General features: G+C 47.9%; 2 protein-coding genes across 3 annotated transcripts in view; one reads left to right on the top strand and one right to left on the bottom strand.

Moving 5' to 3' along the window:
* The window catches only part of SPHK1 (sphingosine kinase 1), a 52,362-nt gene extending 39,882 nt beyond the window's left edge, over positions 1–12,480 (top strand). The window contains exons 2-5 of the mRNA XM_053288380.1: positions 1,961–2,110; positions 4,286–4,380; positions 6,476–6,591; positions 9,614–12,480. Coding sequence (XP_053144355.1) covers positions 1,961–2,110; positions 4,286–4,380; positions 6,476–6,591; positions 9,614–10,439 — 1,187 coding nt within the window. The 3' untranslated portion in view covers positions 10,440–12,480. The remainder of the gene's footprint in view (positions 1–1,960; positions 2,111–4,285; positions 4,381–6,475; positions 6,592–9,613) is intronic.
* Positions 12,481–14,237: 1,757 nt separating this feature from the next.
* UBE2O (ubiquitin conjugating enzyme E2 O) overlaps positions 14,238–20,519 on the bottom strand; it is a 133,645-nt gene continuing 127,363 nt past the window's right edge. For both annotated transcript variants that reach the window (XM_053291976.1, XM_053291978.1), the window contains 2 exons: positions 20,165–20,222; positions 14,238–17,676 (listed from right to left, as the gene is read on the bottom strand). In XM_053291976.1, coding sequence (XP_053147951.1) covers positions 16,922–17,676; positions 20,165–20,222 — 813 coding nt within the window. In that variant the 3' untranslated portion in view covers positions 14,238–16,921. The remainder of the gene's footprint in view (positions 17,677–20,164; positions 20,223–20,519) is intronic.

Genomic DNA, 20,519 nt, shown 5'->3' with positions numbered 1-20,519 from the left:
GATGCCATTTCCCACAGGCTCATGCAAGTGCATGCTGTCAAAAAGAACTTTGATTCGGGGTGACTTTCCTCCTTTTCAGTTTTAGTCACAAGTCCTTCTCATGACTAATGTAGTCTCTCACTAGAACTGATGCTACTTAGATAGATACCTTCACCTTCTCCCCCCCCCCCGACCCCCAGCTCCTGCTTGCCAAGTAATTGCAACCCTCCTGTGAGACTCACATCAGGAAACAGAGAGTGGGTGAGAGACTGAGCACTGCATGGCTGTGGAGGGGAATGTTATGCCTAGCCTCTGATTCCTGACCTGATCTTCAGGGGCCAGGGCAGTGAGAGGGACCTGCCAGTCACTGAGCTGCAACTGGCTCACTTCTCTTCGGGGCATCAGAGCACACTGAGATGGATGCAGAGGCAAAGGCACATCTGGCCTACATGGCTGGTAAGGTTAAGGTACATTGTGAACTGAAAACTGGTGTGGCAAGTAGTTTACTGCCAGGGGAAAAGATGGGGGGAAGGTGTTTTCTTGCATTGACTACAAGCACATTGTTTTGCTTTTTCCAAAATGTGCCCCGCACCTTTCTGCTTCAAAAGCTTTCAGAGCAACACACAAAACACATACACAATCAAGACAATATTTTGAAAAATCAGCATAACTAAAAGCAGTTGTAAAATGGATCAACCATTCAAAGCTTGGGGAAATTATGGTTCAGGTCTGATTTAGTGTGGTGGCATTTTATTTTGTACTTCAGTGTTAAAATAGCTTTCCTGCTTGCTATCTTTTTGTTCATGATTCTGAAACCGGGCTGGAATCAGTTCTTATCATTTGTATTGGAAGCGGAGGAGCCAAGACCAGACTGACTTACTGAAGCCACCCGCTGGGAACAGAGCCCTGCCCCAACCATCTGACTGAGGGGTGGCGCCTGGAGCAGTGGGCAGCCTTACTGTTCAAGATGAGAATCTGTAGGCCAGGGCAAACTGAATACCAAAGGGGATTCATCATTGCTTCCAGCAGGAGCACCTCCCACCCCACCTATGCTCTCTTGGCCAGCAGCAGGGCCCACCCTCTTGACTCTTCTTGGCTCTGAGGAGAGAACTTGAGTGGCAACTTCATCTTGCTGCCACTTGCACAGTTTCCACTCAGTGTCTTGAGGGAGAGGGGGCAATGCCAGCCATGACTTGTTTTCCAGCTGCAGTGAATTTTTGCCCTTTGATCCACAGTTTGAGCTTCCTGGCCTTACTGAGGTTTGCTGCCTGGGGACAGCTCCCTTTCCCTTGCATCATTCAGCCTTCAGGCCTTTGCTGGGATTGACTGCGGCAGGGGTGATTTTCAGTTCCAGCTCCATCTACTACTGCTTTTCAAATCAGCTGAGTTGGTGCAATGGGGAAGCAGCTTGCCTAAGGAGCAAGAGGCTCTTAGTTCAAATCCCCACTGGTGTGCTTCCCAGACTGTGCCGTGTGTGTGTATATATCTGTCGTCACCTATATCGGCAGCAGCGATATAGGAAGGTGCTGGAGGCAGATGCTCACTTCAGTGATAACGGCAAAGGCATCATCTCATACTGCGTGGGAGAAAGGCAATGGTAAACCACTCCTGTATTCTACCAAGTAAACCACATGGCTCTGTGGTCACTGGGAATCAACACCGACTCGACAGCACTATCTTTCCTTTCCTTTTCAGCCAAAAAGGTTCTCGGAGAGGGACTGGTTGGTAAATAAAATGACTGAACCCCTTACCACTGGCTGTTTCCCCTGTGTGTGTGTGTGTGTGTGTGTGTGTGTGTGTGTGTGTGTGTGTGTGTGAATTTAACTGTCCAGTTTTGTTAGCCAACCAAATGAACTTTTTATTGCCTTTTTAAATTCTCTGTCTCTTTGGGCCAGAATGAGAAAGGCAAGATATTATATTGATTCACAGGGCCTATCCTGACCCCTGACCGTGATTCCCACACTCTCTTATCTCTGTGCAGGAGGAATCCATGGACTGCTTCCTCGTCCCTGTCATGTGATGGTGCTGTTGAATCCACAGAGTGGCTCAGGCCGGGCACTGCATCTGTTCACGTCCCAAGTGCAGCCCATGTTGACAGAAGCAAACATAACATTCAGTATGTTTGTGACAGGTAAGCATTGTGCCTGACCAAGACACAAACTGCAATCATTCATTCGCCACATGGTGGTGAGACAGACCTAGTCATGTCCTGGGGTGACTAGGTTGCCAACTCTGACTAATGCTTTTTCTTAGAGATTTTCTCCACCTGTATTATTTTCTTAATACTTTGCACAAGATCAAGCTATTAACTTACCCAGGAGTGCTTATAGTGGTCGCCTAGAGGTTGGTTCTGATTGCTAAAGACTCCAGGTCAGTCTTGGAGAGTTGGCCACTGTATTCCTCCAAAGAGGTGGCACTCAAACTTCCACACCTAGCAGTGTTCCAAGTTTCACCCACAGCTGCCATCCCTGCAAACTCCTCACTGGCCCTGCTGTGATATTATTGGTATGGCACGCAGTGCACAAACTTGCTTCAGCTGTAGGCAGGAGACTGTCTCAGAGGACCACCACCTGCTCTCCTTAATTCCCACAGAGCTCTACAGAATCGTTCAATCATGTGTGCAGGTCTTTCAACTTGAATGCCATTTTTCAAAAGAGAGGGAGACCCAAATAATGTTTCCTTAGCAAGAGTTGTCAGGGATGTTTGCTCTTCTTCAAGTTCTTCAAGGTTGTGGTATTGTCCTTCAGTCCACTGTTTTCCCATCTCCCTTATTTCTCCCAAGCTTTTTCTGGAAAAAGCCAAAATGGCAACAAGCATTTCTGTGTGGTTGAGTGAACTTCTCAGCTGGGGTGCCTACACCGATTGACTTTATACATCCTCTTAGGAAGCGTTCAGGTGGGAATAGCATACTCTCCAATGCTTTGCAGATGAAAATAGGGATAGACTTCAATCACCAATTCTCCTACCAAGGATGACTGCCCAAGGCCCCCCTCCCCACCCACTACTACACATTGCTGATTTCTACCTGCTAGATACTGTGTCCTGCATAGTGCCTCAGTATTTTACACCCATATATGTGCACATGCACTAGAGACACTGGCTGACATGATGTGCAGCCTACACCTCCGTCTAGGGATGTGTGTGAACCAAGGTTCGCACACAGGTTTGATGCCACCGGGGGTGCGGGGGTGGAGAGGCAAGCAGGATCTTTAAAAACGAGGAGAGCAGGTCCTTACCTGTTCTCTGCTGCCCCATGCAGCTTCCTGCAGTGGCGTTACTCCTTGCAAGGACCCGTGTGTGTGCACACGGCATCCACGCATGCGCCGACATTTGCGTGGTTGGCAACACCATGCTGATCTTTAAAATGGAGGAGAGCAGGTCCTGCTCTCTGCTGCCCCCACAGAGGTTCCTGTGGGGGCACTCCTCCCAAGAACCTGCTCACGGAGCCAGCACACACATGATGCCTGTGCATGTGTGGATGCCACTGGTGTGATCAGTAATACCATGCTGAGCACGCAAATGACATCCGTGCATGTGCGGACACCATGTGAATTCTGGTGCTGTGCGTGTGTTCTTGGGAGGAGTGCTGCTGCAGCAGGACGCTGCGTGGGGCAGTAGAGAGCAAGTAAGGACCTGCTGTCCTCCTTTTTAAAGATCCCGCTCCCCACACCCCAGTGGCACCAAACCTCAGTTTGTGCACATCCCTACCTGCATCCCGTGCCTGCTGTGGACTTCGAAGGAAGCCCTGACAGTGTTTTGAAGCAGCAATGGCAGAAGCTGCATTTCTGAAGGTTTCCCCATTCACAACCATGGGGAAACCCGTGGAAGCGCAGCTTCTGCAATAGCTGAAAACCTTTGAAGTCTGCAGCAGCCTGGAACGGACCAGTATGGAGGCGGTAGGCTGTGCATTACATCAGCCACTATGCATTCAGCCCCCCAGGGAGGGAGCTAAATCTGGAAGAATGGCAACTCTGGCGAATAGCAGGGGTGGGAGGGAATGGGCCAGGCATCCCCATGATGCAAAAACAGGGACAGAAGCCGCTGCCAGTCTGTGAAAACAATACTGAGCTAGATAGACCAATGGTCTGACTCAGCTTGCTATATTCCTTTGTTCCTAACAGAGGCAGCGATTTTCCAGGGACAGACTCTAGGAAAGAGAGTATTTTGACAAAGTGGCCCCCACTTTAAAAAGAGTGAAGATCAGTGATCCACACACAGATCCACACACAGTTTCTGGGGGGAGTCTTGAGTTTACATAAGGCAATGCCACCTGCAGGTCCTACTGACTCTTTGTCTTTCTCCCTAGAGAAACACAACCATGCTTGGGAATTGATGAAGGAGGAGGACATCTCCCGGTGCAATGCCTTGGTCGCTATGGCTGGGGATGGCTTGCTGTACGAGGTAAGGGGGGTGGTTGGGATGCTGCCAAATATGGGGGTGGGGTGGGGTGTCCCCCTGCTTTTTCCTGTCCTCCTGTGGCACTGATGATCACCTTCCCACCACAGAAGACCAAGGCGGGCAGCACATGATTAGCAAAGATCAAGGGAATTTGTCAGCCTTGCTACACGCCTACTGTAACACAATGCAGGGCACAGTCCATTGGAAGGGGTGAGTCAGCATGGGATTGCCAAACTCTGTATTGACAGTGATCTTCAGCAGCGTTTTATCCCTTCTGCTGTGATGGACTTCTTCCACCAAAGTGCTGCAGTTGTTGAGGAAGCTTCATGTGCTGACATTTTCCCTTCTGTGCAGCTACCAAAGCTATAGACACTCCAGTTCCACCTTGCTGAACCAAGATCAAAATTAATGTTTTCAGCAAGGGGCAGCAGAAGACGTTTTGCTGCCTGAGGTAGAGGTCGACAGGACACCCCCGCCCCCGTGCTCTGCTCGGCCTCCTCAAGCCGTGCTGCTGAGCTAGTGGCAGCACACTCTGGCTGCTCCCCACCCTCTAGCCAGGTAGAGGCAACCTGCTTGTGTTGTGGCAGGGAAGAGGGGAGACACCCCGCCCCCCCCCCAAAGTGGGGTGAAGAGGGGAAAGTGAACAGCATGCTCCAGTAGGGTGAGGAAAGGTGTTGGCAGTGGATGTAAGGGAGGCCCATGAGGTGGCACCCATGGTGGTGGTGGGCTAGGGCCCTGCCTTGTGCCTGCACCTGAGGTGACCGTCTCACCTTGCTTCACAGAAGCACTGCCTGTTTTCAGCACATTGCCCCTTTTAATATTTACAAACCTCATTTGGATAATTTTGAGTAGGTTTCATTTGGGTTGTTGGAACAAATACCTACAGTAAATTTGACTTCAAAACTCATTAAATGGTTTATTTCTCTCCCCACTTCCCCCAACAGACACTATGTTGTTACTCTGTAATTTACAACCTGCTCACTGGACTATTAGGATTTAGTGTCCTGTTACACAAAGCAAGTTCAGCTTTGGATAACTGGAAGCACTTTAAAAAAATAAGATCAGCTGAATAATTCCTGCGCAGCTGCAATTGTGTTGCCCTGTGCAGAATCTATGGCAGAAGTTGGGGGCATGTAAGACCCTGCCCCCCATTTACTTGTAAAAAGAGCCCATTCCTAGCCTTTATAGTTGCAGGCAGATGTCTGAAAACAATCAGCATCTTCCCAATAGATAATAAATCCATCTTTTCTAGCTGGAATAATCCAAACATTAAATGTAGGTGTATTTATACAGCTGGTGTACTTGTCCTGCATGCAGAATTTGTCCCCCCAATTGTAGATTTTAAGTCAGAAATCTAGACTTTCCCCTTGTGCACGACAGAATATAAAATATCTGTAGTATTTATGTGAAAAGCAAACCATTTCAGGTGGGGTGTGTTGAGTCCAAATATTTTCATACAGGTAATTAAAAACCTGAATATTTGTACTGGTAGAAGTTGGGGATATCGATAGTTTGAGGACAGGGCATAGCTCAAAGGGGAAAGACTTGCTTTGGTTTGTGTCCATAGGGCACATTTTATGATCCCATCATTTTTAATCGTTGCTGACTACTTGGTGCATCTGGAACACAAAATACTCTTCTGTTGTTCAGAGAGTTTTAAAAAAATGCACTCACTTGGCTGCTGGTTCCCCACCTCCTGACGTTAATAGAAATGAGGCTGTACCTACCCTCTGCTGCGCTGCTCAGGCTTTCGGTATTTGCCTCTTCAGACAAATGCTGCAAACATGATCAGCAACCGGTGGGTGGGTGATGTGCTGGGGGCGGGGCCAGCTCTTCCGCAGGGCTTTGAGCGGGCTGTACCCGCGTCCAGCTTCTTTATAACTCACGTCTGAATAGGGCTGCCGTGCCTCTGGGTACGCAGCCAGTGTCCTGACCCCCTGCATTGCTCTCCTCCTCCTGCAACCAGGCCACAGTGCTTTAACGCGATGGGCCACTTCTGGGCTGACCGTGCTTCATTGCCCCCGAAGCCAAGCTCCTCAGAGATGAAGAACTGCTCTGGTGTGCCTTTCCCCTCAACCAGTCTTGTTCTCCTTTCTAGATGATCAATGGGCTGATGGAGCGCCCTGACTGGGAGTCGGCTATCCAGAAGCCTCTTTGCATCCTCCCAGGGGGCTCTGGGAATGCCCTGGCTGCCTCTCTCAATCACTATGCTAGGTAAGGGATTGCCGGCGAATCGGAGGACTACAAGGCAAGGCTGCTTGGGTGTGCTGAGGGTCTGTGACTTCCGGGGTTGGGCTGTGCCTCAGAATTCAGCATCCTAGGATGGATTCTCAGGAAGGGATGCATTGGGGCACTGCTCCTGATGGCTGTGTGGGGCCACTGGCTCTTGCAGAATGTTGGTCCTTGCCCATCACTTCAAAGCACCCCAACGGTGGCTCAGTAGCAGTGTACTCGAAGCATGGAATCCTGTGTCTCACAGTGCTGGTGCAGAACTGGCCCTCCCAGGCAGGGAGCTGATGGGCCCAGCCTCCAGGTGCCCTGAGCGTTGTGTGAAGCAGCTTTCTGTCTTGGATTGTACAGCTTGTTTCATTACACTGGAGTTTGTCGCAGAGTTCCTTCACTCGTCAGGCTCAGTTCTCTAGCCCACTAGAACCCTGGCATGGTTTAAAGATCTGGGGCTGTCCCAATTTATATTTACAGAGTGAGCCCGTTACTACTCACCTGCATTGTGCTCCTCAAAACCCTCCCTTCTACATGATGACTATACTCTTATTGCACGATTTATGAGGTAAGGGAGGCCCAACATGGAACCCAAGTTAGAGGAAACCTTAAAAAAACCAAATGACTGCCATCATGCCTAGCCTAGCAGAGCCATGAGGGGATAAATATAGTAATGCAGTTTCCGCAGCCACTGGGCTTAGAAGCAGAAGGGTTTATCTTGCAGCTTCACTGCAGCCTCAAACGGAGCCTTACGGCTCCCTTAGACTGCACATAATGGCAGCTATCGCAATACTTGTATGCGCAGAAGATTTCAAAGGATGCCCAGGATGAAAAGGGGCAGAGAGGCTCTTTTTGTTTTAGTTTGCCAATCCACATTATGTATTATCGATTTCCATTATGCCCATGATGTCTTTTACATTAGATAAGTCGCCTCCTGGCTTTTGCAAGCCACACACTGGCCTCCATTCACATGAAGCGCTGCATGTGGGGAATGCTTCCGTGCACACAGGGCGGGATGCTTTCTGGTAATCCTCCCCACTGCCCTCTGCAGCTGTCTGTATCTCCCAAAAATATGACCCTGAGGGTTGTGGGACACTCAAGACTTATTTCCGGGAAACACGAGGGGTGTGCAAACTAGTCCATTTTGAACTCCGGTTCAAGAGGTCTGGGTTCAAATTGGATCTATTCGGGGATCTGCTCATTAAGGGGAAGCTGGTGAGGATTCCCCTTTCCAAGTAAAGGGGCAGGGAGCCTTCCTTGAGCTAGAGGGTTCGAGAGGGGAATCAGGGCTACTTAATTTAATAGTCGCATTGGGGGTGGAACCCCCCCTCCCGCCGGCGTCATCGAGAGTGGCCCAGGCCGGCTGTGGCCTGGTTTAGGCTTCCATGCACGCATGGAGGACATTTTAGTGACCTAAATTAGCATGCACACAGGTCACTAAACTGGTGCAGAGGTCTGAACCAGGCCAGTTGGCCCAGGAGACTCTGGAGGATGCTGGCAGGGGTAGGGAGCTGCCGCCCCCAACACTGCCGATTAAAGTTAGTAGCCCTGACTCCCCTCCTGCACCCTCCAGCTCTAGGTAGCCCCTCTTCCCCTTTACTCATAAAGGGGAATCTTCACCGTATTCCCCTTTACGAGTAGATCCCCGAATTGGTCTGGCAGTCAAACCAGACTGGGTCTGGTTCAACCAGCACCGGAACCAGACCAGGCTGGGTTGAATGTGGTTTGGATTCGAACTGGTTCCATGCACATCCCTACAGCACATCTATCTATCTCATGTATTTGAGATACAAGAGATACAGATTCACTTTCCGAATGAAGACAGGCACGGTCATTCACACAAAAACATGTACCTGTGTACAGCCACTGGAATGCAGGTACAACACACTGTCTTAATATGGCTCCAGTTTTGTATTATTCTGCCTGCCAAGAAGAAGGACAAGGCTGTGAGGCTCTATGAGGAGGTCAGTGAAGGCCCTGCTCAGTTACCGTCTGATTTCAGAGCTCTTCCACAAGCCATCCAGGTCTTGCCCTTAGATGTGGACCTGCCTCTCCCTAGTAGTGCTGCTTCCGCATGGCTGTTGCACTCACAGACTCCGCTCGACAGGTGATGGCATCCAGGGTCTCTTAGTACTGCTGTCACATGTTGGGAAAAGGAGGGGGTTGGGGAACATTTGCCTTCACAAAGGCCGCTTAATTGGAAGTCCTTCGGCTCCGGTTTCTATTCCTTCCCCAAGACGGCAACCCCCCAACGAACTCACCCCAGCTCTGGCCTCTGCCCCTTGCACAGCTGGCCACCTCTTCCATCTGCTCTGTGACTAATCCTCCGTTCCTAGTGGGCTTCATTTTGGGGAGGGGGAGAGGAGATGGTGGAGGCGGGTGTCACTAATGGGCTCCTTGCCTTTCAGCCACCTGGCTTCCTCTCCACAAATGCTGCTGTTAATTCTCAGGTTTCCATCACAAGGAAATGAGGCCCCGAGAAAATGCCTAGGCCCACTCGGAGACAAGAGGATTGTTCAGGGCGTGCACAGGCACTAGCCAATCAGACCACTTTCTCAGTTCTTTCCTCCCTTGTTGGGTGAAAGGCAGTTAATAGAAGCACACTTCCAGAGCCAAGGGGCTTATGGCTCAATCAGTGCATTAGCAATGCTCCTGCAGAACCACTGCTGTATGGTTGGCCTGCATATCACAGCAGCAAAATATTCAAGCACCAATCACATGGGTTTGTGCTTCAGGCCAGTGCTGTTCACCTAGCTGACATGATGGGAGCAAGCACCTCTGTAATTGTGACTCTTACAGGCTAGTGATCTATTTCAGTAGTTGACCATTGGAAAGCAATTTTGCAGCAGCAACAACGTGGCACAAGGTTGGGTGTCAACTGGGGCTTGCAGAGTGTAGGAACCCAGGCATCTTAAAGGAAACATGTGCTATTTCCCATGCATTTCAGCCTAGCCGTGTGTGGCTTTCTAGTTCCATAGCATATTCACTAACTCTCTCTCTCTCTGCCCCTACACAGCAAGGGCCCAGTTGTCAAGGATGAGCTGCTGATGAACTGTACGTACTTCCTCTGCAAAGGCCTACATTCGCCAATGGATCTTGTGTCTCTGTGCACAGCCTCAGGAAAGCGCCTCTTTTCCTTCCTTAGCTTCAGCTGGGGTTTTGTCTCTGATGTGGACATTGTCAGTGAGAGATACCGCAAACTGGGCAGTGCTCGTTTTACTTTAGGCACATTCCAGCTCCTGACCACCCTCCAAGTCTACAAGGGTCGCCTCTCCTACCTGCCAGCAGAGGAGCCAAGCCACACCTCAGGCCCCTTGCCCTCTGCAGAGGAGCAGAGCTCCCCGCCAGCACAGCATGCCTATCAAGACTGTTTTAGCAATGAGAACTCTGTCCATATCCTCCCTCAGTCTGTGCTGCCATCCTCAAGGGAGGGCTCTGTGCTGAAGGACTCCTTGTTGGTACCTTTTGACCAGCCAGTTCCCAAACACTGGATCGTAGCACCGGAAGAGGAGTTTATCTCTATCGTTGGCATCCATCAGTCCCACTTGGGGGCGGACCTCCTCCTGGCCCCCACAGCCAAACTGTATGATGATGCTATCCATCTCTTCTGTGTGAGTGCCGGGGTCTCCAGAATGGCAATGATCAGGTTCTTTATGGCCATGGAGAAAGGAACTCACCTGGCTCTCAATAACCCATATCTCCGTTATGTGCCTGTGAAAGCCTTCCGGCTTGAGCCCCTTGAGCCCAAGGGGTTCATGACTGTGGATGGTGAAGTGCTGACCTGCGAGCCAGTGCAAGGTCAGATTCACAGACAACTTGCCCACATAATCAGTGGCTCCTGAGGGTGCAGAAGGCCTTTGGGGAAGAAGCAACTAGGATGTAGCAAAGGGCTCAGTAGCATTGGAGTGCTGCACCTATCAAGACATCTCTCCCTCTGCTAACGATAATTCTCAGGGGGAACTTGGCCTTCAAGGAACTCTTTAATTACAACATGAATAATGGACTAGTCTTGCTGTTGTGTTGCAGAAGAGGCAGCTTTATCCTCCTCTTCCCATCCATATCCATGGGGCGGGGGAGAGATCTCCCATTTAAACCAAAGCCAGCTCAAGGCTTCTCAACTTTCTTCTCAAGATCACAGCCTGCATGCAAGGCAGCTGAAGCAAAGGACACAGCTTTGTCTTAAACCAGCAGGTCTCTAGATGGGAATGAGTCACACTCAATGCCACGTTTAGGACTAATTTAAATCCTCTTGTTTTATAAAGAATTTTTTAAAGCCACCCAGAGTTATATGTAGTAACAGATTATATTCTTACAAAGAAATAAAGATCTACATTTAAAAATAATAATAATGAAAAGCTATGAGTGGAAACTTAAAGTTTCAGTTGAAAGAGGTACCAGTAGCCTAACATGCAGTTAAAGGGTACTACTTTGGATAGAACTACCCTCCCCCACTATTTGGAAGTATACCATTCTCAGCAAGAGATAGAACCTTCTAATTTTCTGTAGCAAGGGAAGGGAAACTGAAATGCTAATTGTCTAATATAGGTATTGCAGGAAAGCAGAAGGCTCTATCCTCATTATCAAGTTGAGGTGTGAATTTGCTTTACATTGCAAGCTGGTGCCTATGTACAGTTAGGTTCCTTGGGTACATTCAAGATTAGCTCCGTGTGTACAGTATGTATACCATCTGGTAAACACAGCAAGATTGTAATCAGGAGGAGAGCAGAATGATATGTGGCCACTTTTCACATTTACACATAACATGATACTAGCCCAAGGTGGCCATGTGCTAACAAGCAGCTGCTTATTAGCTGCATGAAGGTCTCGTTTTAGTCAGCTGTTCTCTGGAATAAAGTGGAACCAAGATTGCTGTATTCCAGTCACATGTAGCTTTCTAGGTTTATTTGGGAAAACAAAGGCCTCAACCCTACATCTGCTTTTAGCTGTCTCAGCCCACCCCACCACTAAAGACCATAGGGTTTAATTTTAGTGCTACAGGTGCACCATGTTTGAACCTCAAGTGCTTGTCAAGAAAGAATCCAGAGTTCTCCTGCCACAGTAGTATGGCTGTAGATGATGAGGAAGGAGAAATGAAACTTGAGGTTTATGGAGCTACGTAAGATGACAGATGGGTAAAGCACTCCCAGTTTCATTAGCCACAGGAAGCAGCTTGTGGCCTAAGCAACAGACATTTGATCTATATCACCTTTGTTGAAAATACCTAGGAATCCCAGGTGATTCTTATGCTAGAACATTCAGGTTCTACATGTAGCATACAAACAAGTCAAGCCTTGGGTGCATAAAGCATGATGTGCAGTCTAGATGTGTACACCACTAGCTGCAAGAGTTTCCTCTCAGTAGGAAGATCACAGGACATGCAGGTGACACTGGAAGGATACCATACAATTCGATTTATACAAAGCCAAAAGTCTTCTTCCACTCCTCTCCACATCCAGCCCATCAACAGGGCAATGGATTTCAGCTATTACTGGAGTTGTGCTGGTTCAAAACAAAGTCTACTAGAAACACTTTAGCTCATGTTCGCATGAGAAAACAGCAACATGGTTCACACATTGGTGAGTTGCAAGTAAATTAATTGGTTAAATTAGTTGGAAAGAAGGTCTGGTTCTTTAAAAAAAAAAGGGTGGGGAGTAGCAAGTCTGATTCTGACCCATACTACTTCCAAGAGCCAGTGTGGTGTAGTGGTTAGAGTGCTGGACTAGGACCAGGGAGACCCGAGTTCAAATCCCCATTCAGCTATGATACTAGCTGGGTGACTCTGGGCCAGTCACTTCTCTCTCAGCCTAACCTACTTCACAGGGTTGTTGTGAGGAGAAACTCAAGTATGTAGTACACCGCTCTGGGCTCCTTGGAGGAGGAGCGGGATATAAATGTTAAAAAAAATAATTTACAGAAGGTGTCTCAGGTGATTTCATATTTCTTTGTAACATAAGAATAGCCATAAAGAGGCCTAGCCCTTTCTCTCTGGCATGCTACTTTTCTATGTGTAGGGATATTCACATGTGAGCCTTTCCCCTGCAACCTGAAGCAGTATTGGCCAGAAACAATAAAAGTGGTACTATTTCCCATGCATGGAACCCCCACCCCAAGGTGCAGGCATGGAAAGAGCTCCAGGGAAGTCTCACCCTGTCTATTTCTATTTTAGGTTGAAGGTTGAGAAATAAGCAGATGTCCAAGGTTATATATAGAGTCGAAATACCCTTTCATTTCCACACAGCTTTGAGAATGCCTGCAATGTCTTTCCCTCAGCAGTTAGCAACTACAGACAAACCCCTCGCACAGGAGTTAGTGTCTTACACCTGATTTCCAGGAAGTTATGAAGGCTGGACTGACAGGGCCAGAGACGTGGGAGAAGTACACGATAGCTATTGGGAAGAGGGGTGGAAGAGAAAGCTAGCAGCAAGCAAAAAGGATGAACAGGGAGTGGTCCAGCCTTTAGCTCACTGGGGCTTGGTCCTAAAACCTATTTCCAGTGACTGTGCTTAGTCCTGAAACTAGAGAATTATGTAGTGGCCCTGGGCATGAATAAGGTGGCTTTTCCTTACCTCATCATAAATACCACCCCTCCACCCCAAAAAAGCACCCAGGCAAGTACGAGGGCTTTCATTTAACTTTCAGTAGCCCTGAACCTAGTGAATCATCACTAGTAAAAATAGAGAAAAAACTGTTTAGAGAAGTCGTGGTTGTGCTGGCTAGAGTGAATCAGCCTGGAGGTGGAGGCTTTTGTGGGGACAGCAGTCAGAACAGCTAGGCCAGGTCACATCGCCAAGCTGTACAAAGGCTGCGACCCTGAACTGCACCCTTGGTGCAGCAAACCTGCTTCCCAGTCCTGTAGGATAAACTTAGACCTCTAAGAGGGCAAAATCTCTTCCACTACTGGGGAAATGAAAGAAATAAAGATGGAATGAATAGGATGCAATAGGTTCTTTATGCAAGTCCATCCCTTCCCTTCCCTCCACTCCCATTTTGAACCAAAGCAGCTGAAACTAAGAGTTGAAGTGTGAGTCTAGTTACTTCCGGAATGGGAATTTACAAGAAGCTGGAACAGGTATGATCACCAGGCATATATTTACACACACAGGTGGGAAACTATCGCCAAGTGTCCTTGGGTGAAGCACTTCTAATTACAGGAACAGACAAGTGCACATAAATGTGTTCTACTACACAAACACACGAAGCACCCAACAGAAGTGAAGTACTTTCTTACAGTAACTGCCTTAAGTCACCACAAATGCTGTCCTGCCCTCAAGTGTAATAAAAGAATGCAATGCTGAGGCAGGCATATCAAGAGAGAAAGGACAATTTTGCACCCCATCTTTTAAAAAGGGTGGGGGGATCTCCAGGGAAACTCTGAAAATGCAGTTTATTTATTGACCCCCAAATTGCCAAATCATCCAAATGAGAGAGGTAGGCAGCTACTGACAAAACTCTAGGCTGATCAATCTTTCCCAGTCAAGACATGCAGAAGCTGGGCTGGGGAAAAATGTGCATCCTCCCCAGACTCTTCAGGCATGCCTCCTTCCCTCTTGGAGAACTCTGATGATCCACAAGTTCCACATCTTGTGTTGGAAGGATACATAACAAGCTCAACCAAAGCTATTAACAGCAGCAAAACATAATGGCAAGCCACTTTCTCTCCTTTATTACTACATCTTAATTAGCCAAACAAAGTTTGCAAGTAAAAAAAGATTCATCACAAGATACTTTATACATATATTGTAAGCAACCAAGCATTCACAGCTGCAAAGGTAACACATCTCTAAGCATTGCCCCAATAGACAGCTCCATCGGTTTTAAATACTGTACAGAATCAAGGCTAGAAATTGATTTTTTTTTTTGTAATATTTCTTTCCCCTCCCCAGCACTTAACAGAGGATTTTAATTTATACATCACAATCATGTAGCCCATCTCAAGACTAACAATATGCCTCATGCTTTGGCTTGTGTGTGTTTAAGCATTTGTCTCTTGGAAATTCTCGCCACTCTTTATTACATACATACACCAAAAAAGTTACATAGTTGCAGTGTGCTCAACGCAACTGCATAGCCTAGAGCTTCACATTTTCCAAAAGCTTATAGAAAAGGAAAAAAAATTGTAAACATCTGTGCATGCCTCTGGTAGGGGCTGACAGCCAGGACAAAAGGGAGAGTGCTCAATGGATGCAAGAGGTGGCAGCAGATCCCTAGGAAGAACGCAAGATCTTCCCAGGGCATGGTCTCTAAGAGATCAGACAAAGCTCTCCGGTGTACTCTGAGAAAGGGAGTCTTCTAGTACTTCTCTCTGCAGTCTATAGCACCATTAGACTTCCATTTCTGTGGCTCCTCCCACCTTGTTAAGCTACGGAAAATGGGAGGGTAACCACCTCTTGAGACTGTGTAGATAGCTTTGAGACTGGTGGCTTGAGAATGCTTGCTTTCCTGATGGGTCATCAAGTGGCTGCTCAGTTTCCCTCCCCTGGGCTGGGGTGTGTGGGGTGGAACTTCAACCACATTTGCACAAGGAATGCAATGACATATAGGAACACAGACAGAGGTCCCTCACTGTCTGCCCTTTCACACAGTTTGCAGATACAACAGGTCCTCCTGAAAAAATGCCTTCCTTGCCCCTGCCCCCTAGAGGACGACGATATCAGCTGAATCATTCTGCTTCTCTTTTACTAGCATGGCCTCACTTCTGATTCATGATGGGCTTGGCTACAAGAGCCTGGGTACCACAGCCTTCCAGAGGAAACCGCCCCCCCCCATCTTAATCAGTAACATTAAGACGACTAACTCACTAATATCTGAGTAATACAAGACTCAAAGTGCCAGCCTCCTCAGCATTTCCAAAAAGATTCATTTACTGGAAGGATGACAGAGAAACATCAAGGCCATTATTAGAGACTGGGAAGTACACAGGTAACTATGATGCCATGCAAAGGTGTAGGAACACTGAATGATGAGCAGACCATAATCCCATCTAGGGTGCAAGAGGATGAAAATGCCACCAGCATCAATTTGCTAGAAGTACATAGGCCCTCTGTTACACCTGCTCCGTCCCAGTACCACTGGCCGTATCACATAATGGAAATAACGTAGACACGTCATACACAGTCTAGAACAGGGGAAAGAAAAGTAACCGTGGCTCACAATGAAGGCTGTAATCTTACTTAAGGATCTTGGACTAGAGAGACCCATCATCTACCAGAGTGTAGGCTTGATGCTGTAAAGTTGGTAGGAGTCCATGGAGATACAGAGTCAGAGCTGCCACTCGGCAAAACCCGTTAGTGAAACCTGGAACTGTAAAACATGGGTCACACCATGCAGTTGTCCTAGAGCCGTCCTGAGGTACCTTGGTGCACATGGTTGAGTTGCTAGCAGAGTGTTCTTGAATCCAGGAGAGTAGCGGGCTATGCTATATGCACTATTCCCCTTCAAGGCAAAGTGGAAAGAGAGATGCTGCTCAGAAGAAATTGTATACTTGAGACAGACAGCAGGTGAGCCTCAGACGCCAAAGTGAAGGTCCTGAGTGCTGACCACATCAAGCATCGCTTGCCTAGCACTTTGTTTCTGCCTTAAGGTGGCCTATCAAGGGATTCAACATTGTCAGGGGGAGGGAAACACAACACAGACAGCTTCTATCATCATTTAGAGGCTCTCATGTAGCAGTCCAAGCCTAGAACATCTCTTTAAGATTTTCTTGGGAATGTATTCCCTTAGCTCACCCAGAGGTGTTAAGCAGTAGACATATCCAGAAACTAAGGAGGGACACAAGAGTTGAAATGTGGGCTATGGAGTGCTTGCTGACTGACAGACCTCTCAGGCTTTACTGAAGTTAGGTCAGATACATTTTCCTTAACTATAAAACAAGAATCTTGCTTGTTAAATCAAAAGCATTGCCCATCATCATCATCATCCGTAGCACCCAAACTGGAAAAGGAAGAATCATTTTGCACAAATCGAAGCAGAAAGGCTTCCAATTCCAGCTTTGTATACGGTCTGGAAAAGGAAGGCCTCAGCTCTTAACCTCTCAGGATCAAGCTCAAAAGGGACAAAATAGGGTGTGTGTGTGTGTGTATGGGGAAGGGGCTTTATGTGCGCACATGGAATAGCTCAGCCATCCTGTGCATCTCAAATGAGGGAGAGAAGAGCTAGCTTAAAATGAGTTGGGGAGCTTCTGCTTTCTCTATAACAAACCAGGCCATCGAGGAATAGGTGCAGTGAGACAAAGTCTATTTATTGTTAACAACGTTTGCTAGTGCCTTCCTCCCTGCTTCCCATTCTTTTCCGTGCATCTGTCTGTCTGTCTGTCCCTAATGATGCTTTATTTGTCTTCTGTCCACTCTGGGATGTTGGCCTCTACTAAGGCAGCCCGGTACTGCTGCAAGACACCACGGATGCTCTTTACGAACCCCTTGGAGAGCGGGAAGAGGGGGAATCCAATGTCGGGGTAGCCACTCCTCTCGGGGAGGAAGCTCCTGTAGCTCTTTCTCCTTTTCTTTGGTTTCACGCTAGGCTGAGAGGCAGAGTCTTGAGCAGCTTTACCCTCATCTGCGAGGTCTCTGGCAAAGTATGTTGCTCTGGCCTGGCCCATGCTCTCCGAGTCCGAATACTGAAGGGGGTCACTGGCAGGAAGCGTTGATGTTCCACAACCAGAGTCTTCCAGCTCCTCCTTGCCATCAGACAACTGAGGGGCACTGGTGGCAGCAGCTGCCCCTAACACTTGCTCCCCCAAGGACCCTATACCGTCTACAGGGCTCTCAGCCAGAACACCGCATACTGAATGCACAAAGGAAGACTCTCCCAGGCTGCCATGGTCATGGCTCCTCTCCACCAGCTCATTTGTCTCCACCCAGGACTCAATGCGGTGGACCAGGCGCCAGCCATTGCAGCAGAAGTGCTCGTAGATCTCCTGCTCAAAGACCTCCACTGGCTTGCGCAGCAGCTGCATCATGGACTGCACCACACGAATCAAGGCCATCTCATTGTAGCAACGGCTGTTCTCGTAGCCCTCTTGCAAACCCCGGTCACTGTCAAAACCAGCCTCATTGTAATAAGGCTCATTGACTAGGATAAGCCCTGATGGTAAACAACAGGAAGGAGAGAGAAAAAAGGAGGGAGTGGGGAGAACAAGGGGTTGAGAGTATTATGAACTGGAGAAAAAACCAAACATGCTCTGGGCCCCTAACTCTGAATCAAACTCCGGCATGTGACTTAAGGAGAAATCCATGAGCAATCAAACATACCAGGAACAGGGAAGCACTACTCAGCACTCAGGGGTGTTGAGGAAAGTCCCCACCGTTTCGGAACACATTTTTAAAAAAAGTTTTTGGCAGACTTTTTGTTAGGAGGTTTGAAGTCAAACCATTACACCAGATTTGAGGTGGCATTTAAAAAAACCCAACTCAGATATGTTCCCAAACTCTCTGGAATCCAAATTCAATTTGAGGCCCCCTCATGCAAATTTTGCTAACCATTTATAAAAACACAACTCCACAAAGAGTGGCTGACATCCAGACGAATGACTGACGTGTAGATGAAAGTTCCATGCATACAACGGGGGAGATGCACTTTTTGCCAAAACCCTTCCCTCTGTGGCCACTGAAAATGTGTCTGAAGGTCCCACAGCCCAGAGTGCGGCAGAAGGGGGACTGGTGGAAACTGCCCCCTCCCTCCACAATGTGCATGTTTTTCTTTGGTGCACACATCACTAGTCTGGATACAGCCAGTGTGTCACACTCCCCGCTTTTGGACCATGTACAGTCTTCCACTCTACCTCCCACTGTTTCCTGTCAGGGTTTGGATGCCCTATTAGAAGCTCTTCTTCTACCAGCCTTTTTGGCAATCAATCAATCACCTTTATTTCGGTCTCAGACCAGCATATGAGCAATAAGAACCTATGACATAGTAAGTGACGTACTAGAAGCCTAGAGGTGACACCATACAAGCATATGGTATGGAATTATTGTAACTATAAAAGACTAAAAACAAATCAGAAGTAGAAGTAAAATTAGGAGTGAAACTGTGTCAGTCTAGTATGAAAAGCAAGACCATAGACTAAGTGGCCCTTAATGGCCAAGATAGTGAACAGTAGTTAATAATGCTAAATGGTAGTTAATAATGGTTAAAAGTGGGTACAAATGTTCAAAAGGTCATTAGGCATAAAAGAGAAAAGCAAAAATGCATTAAACTGTTACATAATAGGCATAAGGAAGGCATAAAAAGACATAAAAGGCTCCCTGCTAACTTGGCAAAGAGGTACCTTTTAATGTGGTGATGCTCTTTATTTAGCAGGGGGAGAGTAACTGGCCCTATCCACCCTCAGCACAGTACCTCCAGTGACTGTTGCTGTAGTCTATCTGATGTTGCTTTTAGACTGTGAGCCGTTTGGGGACAGGGAGCTATTGTGTTTGTTTATTATTTCTCTGTGTAAACCACCCTGAGCCATTTTTGGAAGGGCGGTATAGAAATGGAATAAATAAATAAATAATACAATAAATAAAATCATGCAAGCCTTTTTGGCTTGTGTGAAAAAGTGTTCGAGTTTAGGTATGCCACTCGAGGTAGGTAGGTGGGGGAGATGGGGAGAGACCATGGAGGTGCAGCTTGTAGGTGGAGCTGCAGGCTGGCATGCCCACTAACCAAGCAGGGCAAGGTGACTAATGGGCACACCAAGACAAAGTTGCTAACAAGCTTTGCTGGTTTCTTTCTCCCTGCTTCCAGTGGGGCTCTTATCCCTGGACTCTGAGGCCGAAGACTAGGGCCTCCACACCCCCAGGGTCCCCCCCCCCGCCATCCTTAGTCTGTCCCAGGTGGTGTGGTCACTGCTAGCCCGCACTACACCGGGTGACCGAGTGTGATTATGACTTGTGCTGGGTGCTTTAGACACAGAGGGGAGAGTGGAGACACACACGTGTGTCACAAGGTGTGTGTATGTAGGGGGATGATGCTTAACCTGCAACAGTGATGGTGGTGGTGGTGGGGGGGCTCAAGCAGGCAGGGGGCCCTCCAAAGGGCTTAGGTCCAGGCTCCAAAATTACCTAGATGCACCTCTGCCTGCTCTGCCTTATTTTCCGTCCATCTGTCTTTCATGGAGATAGTCCAACCTACCATTTGAATGGCAGACCAGGGAGCTTAAAGGCAAGTACCTGCTGAATTGTTCCCTGCATATGTGGACTGCGTACCTATGGAGAATGGCATACCCATGTGTGCAAAAATAAGCACCATGTGGGGCTACGCGGGTGGCTTGTTGGCTTCTAGCAACCAACTCAAGGATTACTTGCAGCTGCCTGGAGGTGGTTGTGGTTTTGGTTTTCCTTTCTTGGCATGAAATAGAAAAGCAAACGAGTAAAAATGCCTGTAAATTATAGGAAGAGGAAAGTGAATGGATGATGTTCAGAGAATGGTGGGGGGAAGCAAGTTTTACTTGAACTGGTGCCTTGGAAATGGCACCAATTGTTCATTTAGGTGAACAGAATAATATTCTTGTTCTGCCTGTTCCTGCAACCCCTTGCTGACAGTTACATTCTGACCCTACCTTCCCCACACTCCACATTCTGGAATTTACCTTGGATTGAGATGAGCACCTGGAGAAGGCTGGATTTGCTGGTCCACCTCTCTGTGCCCTGGAACAGACAAATGGCAATGAACAGGTGAGCCAAGAGCCAGGGCTAAAATAGCATCAAAACAGGGGCGAGCATTGCAAGTTGAGAGCAATTTTCACAGACCAAGTCATCTAATTTTAGTGTATCTATTTTTAGTCTTTATGGGGGAAAGCATGAGCTCTACAGGCCTCAAGCCATACAGACTTCGCTCAGATCCATCATTTTACTAGAGCTGGGGTGTGACTACCTTGGCTTGTTGCAAGATACACGGCTCATCAGGCTCTGGAACAATACGAAAGCAGAACCATGAAGCAACTC

The sequence above is a fragment of the Hemicordylus capensis genome, chromosome 2 (genome assembly GCF_027244095.1).
Source record: "Hemicordylus capensis ecotype Gifberg chromosome 2, rHemCap1.1.pri, whole genome shotgun sequence".
Lineage (NCBI taxonomy): Eukaryota > Metazoa > Chordata > Lepidosauria > Squamata > Cordylidae > Hemicordylus > Hemicordylus capensis.
Note: the sequence above shows the minus strand (reverse complement) of the source record. Positions and strands in the feature narration are given on the sequence as shown.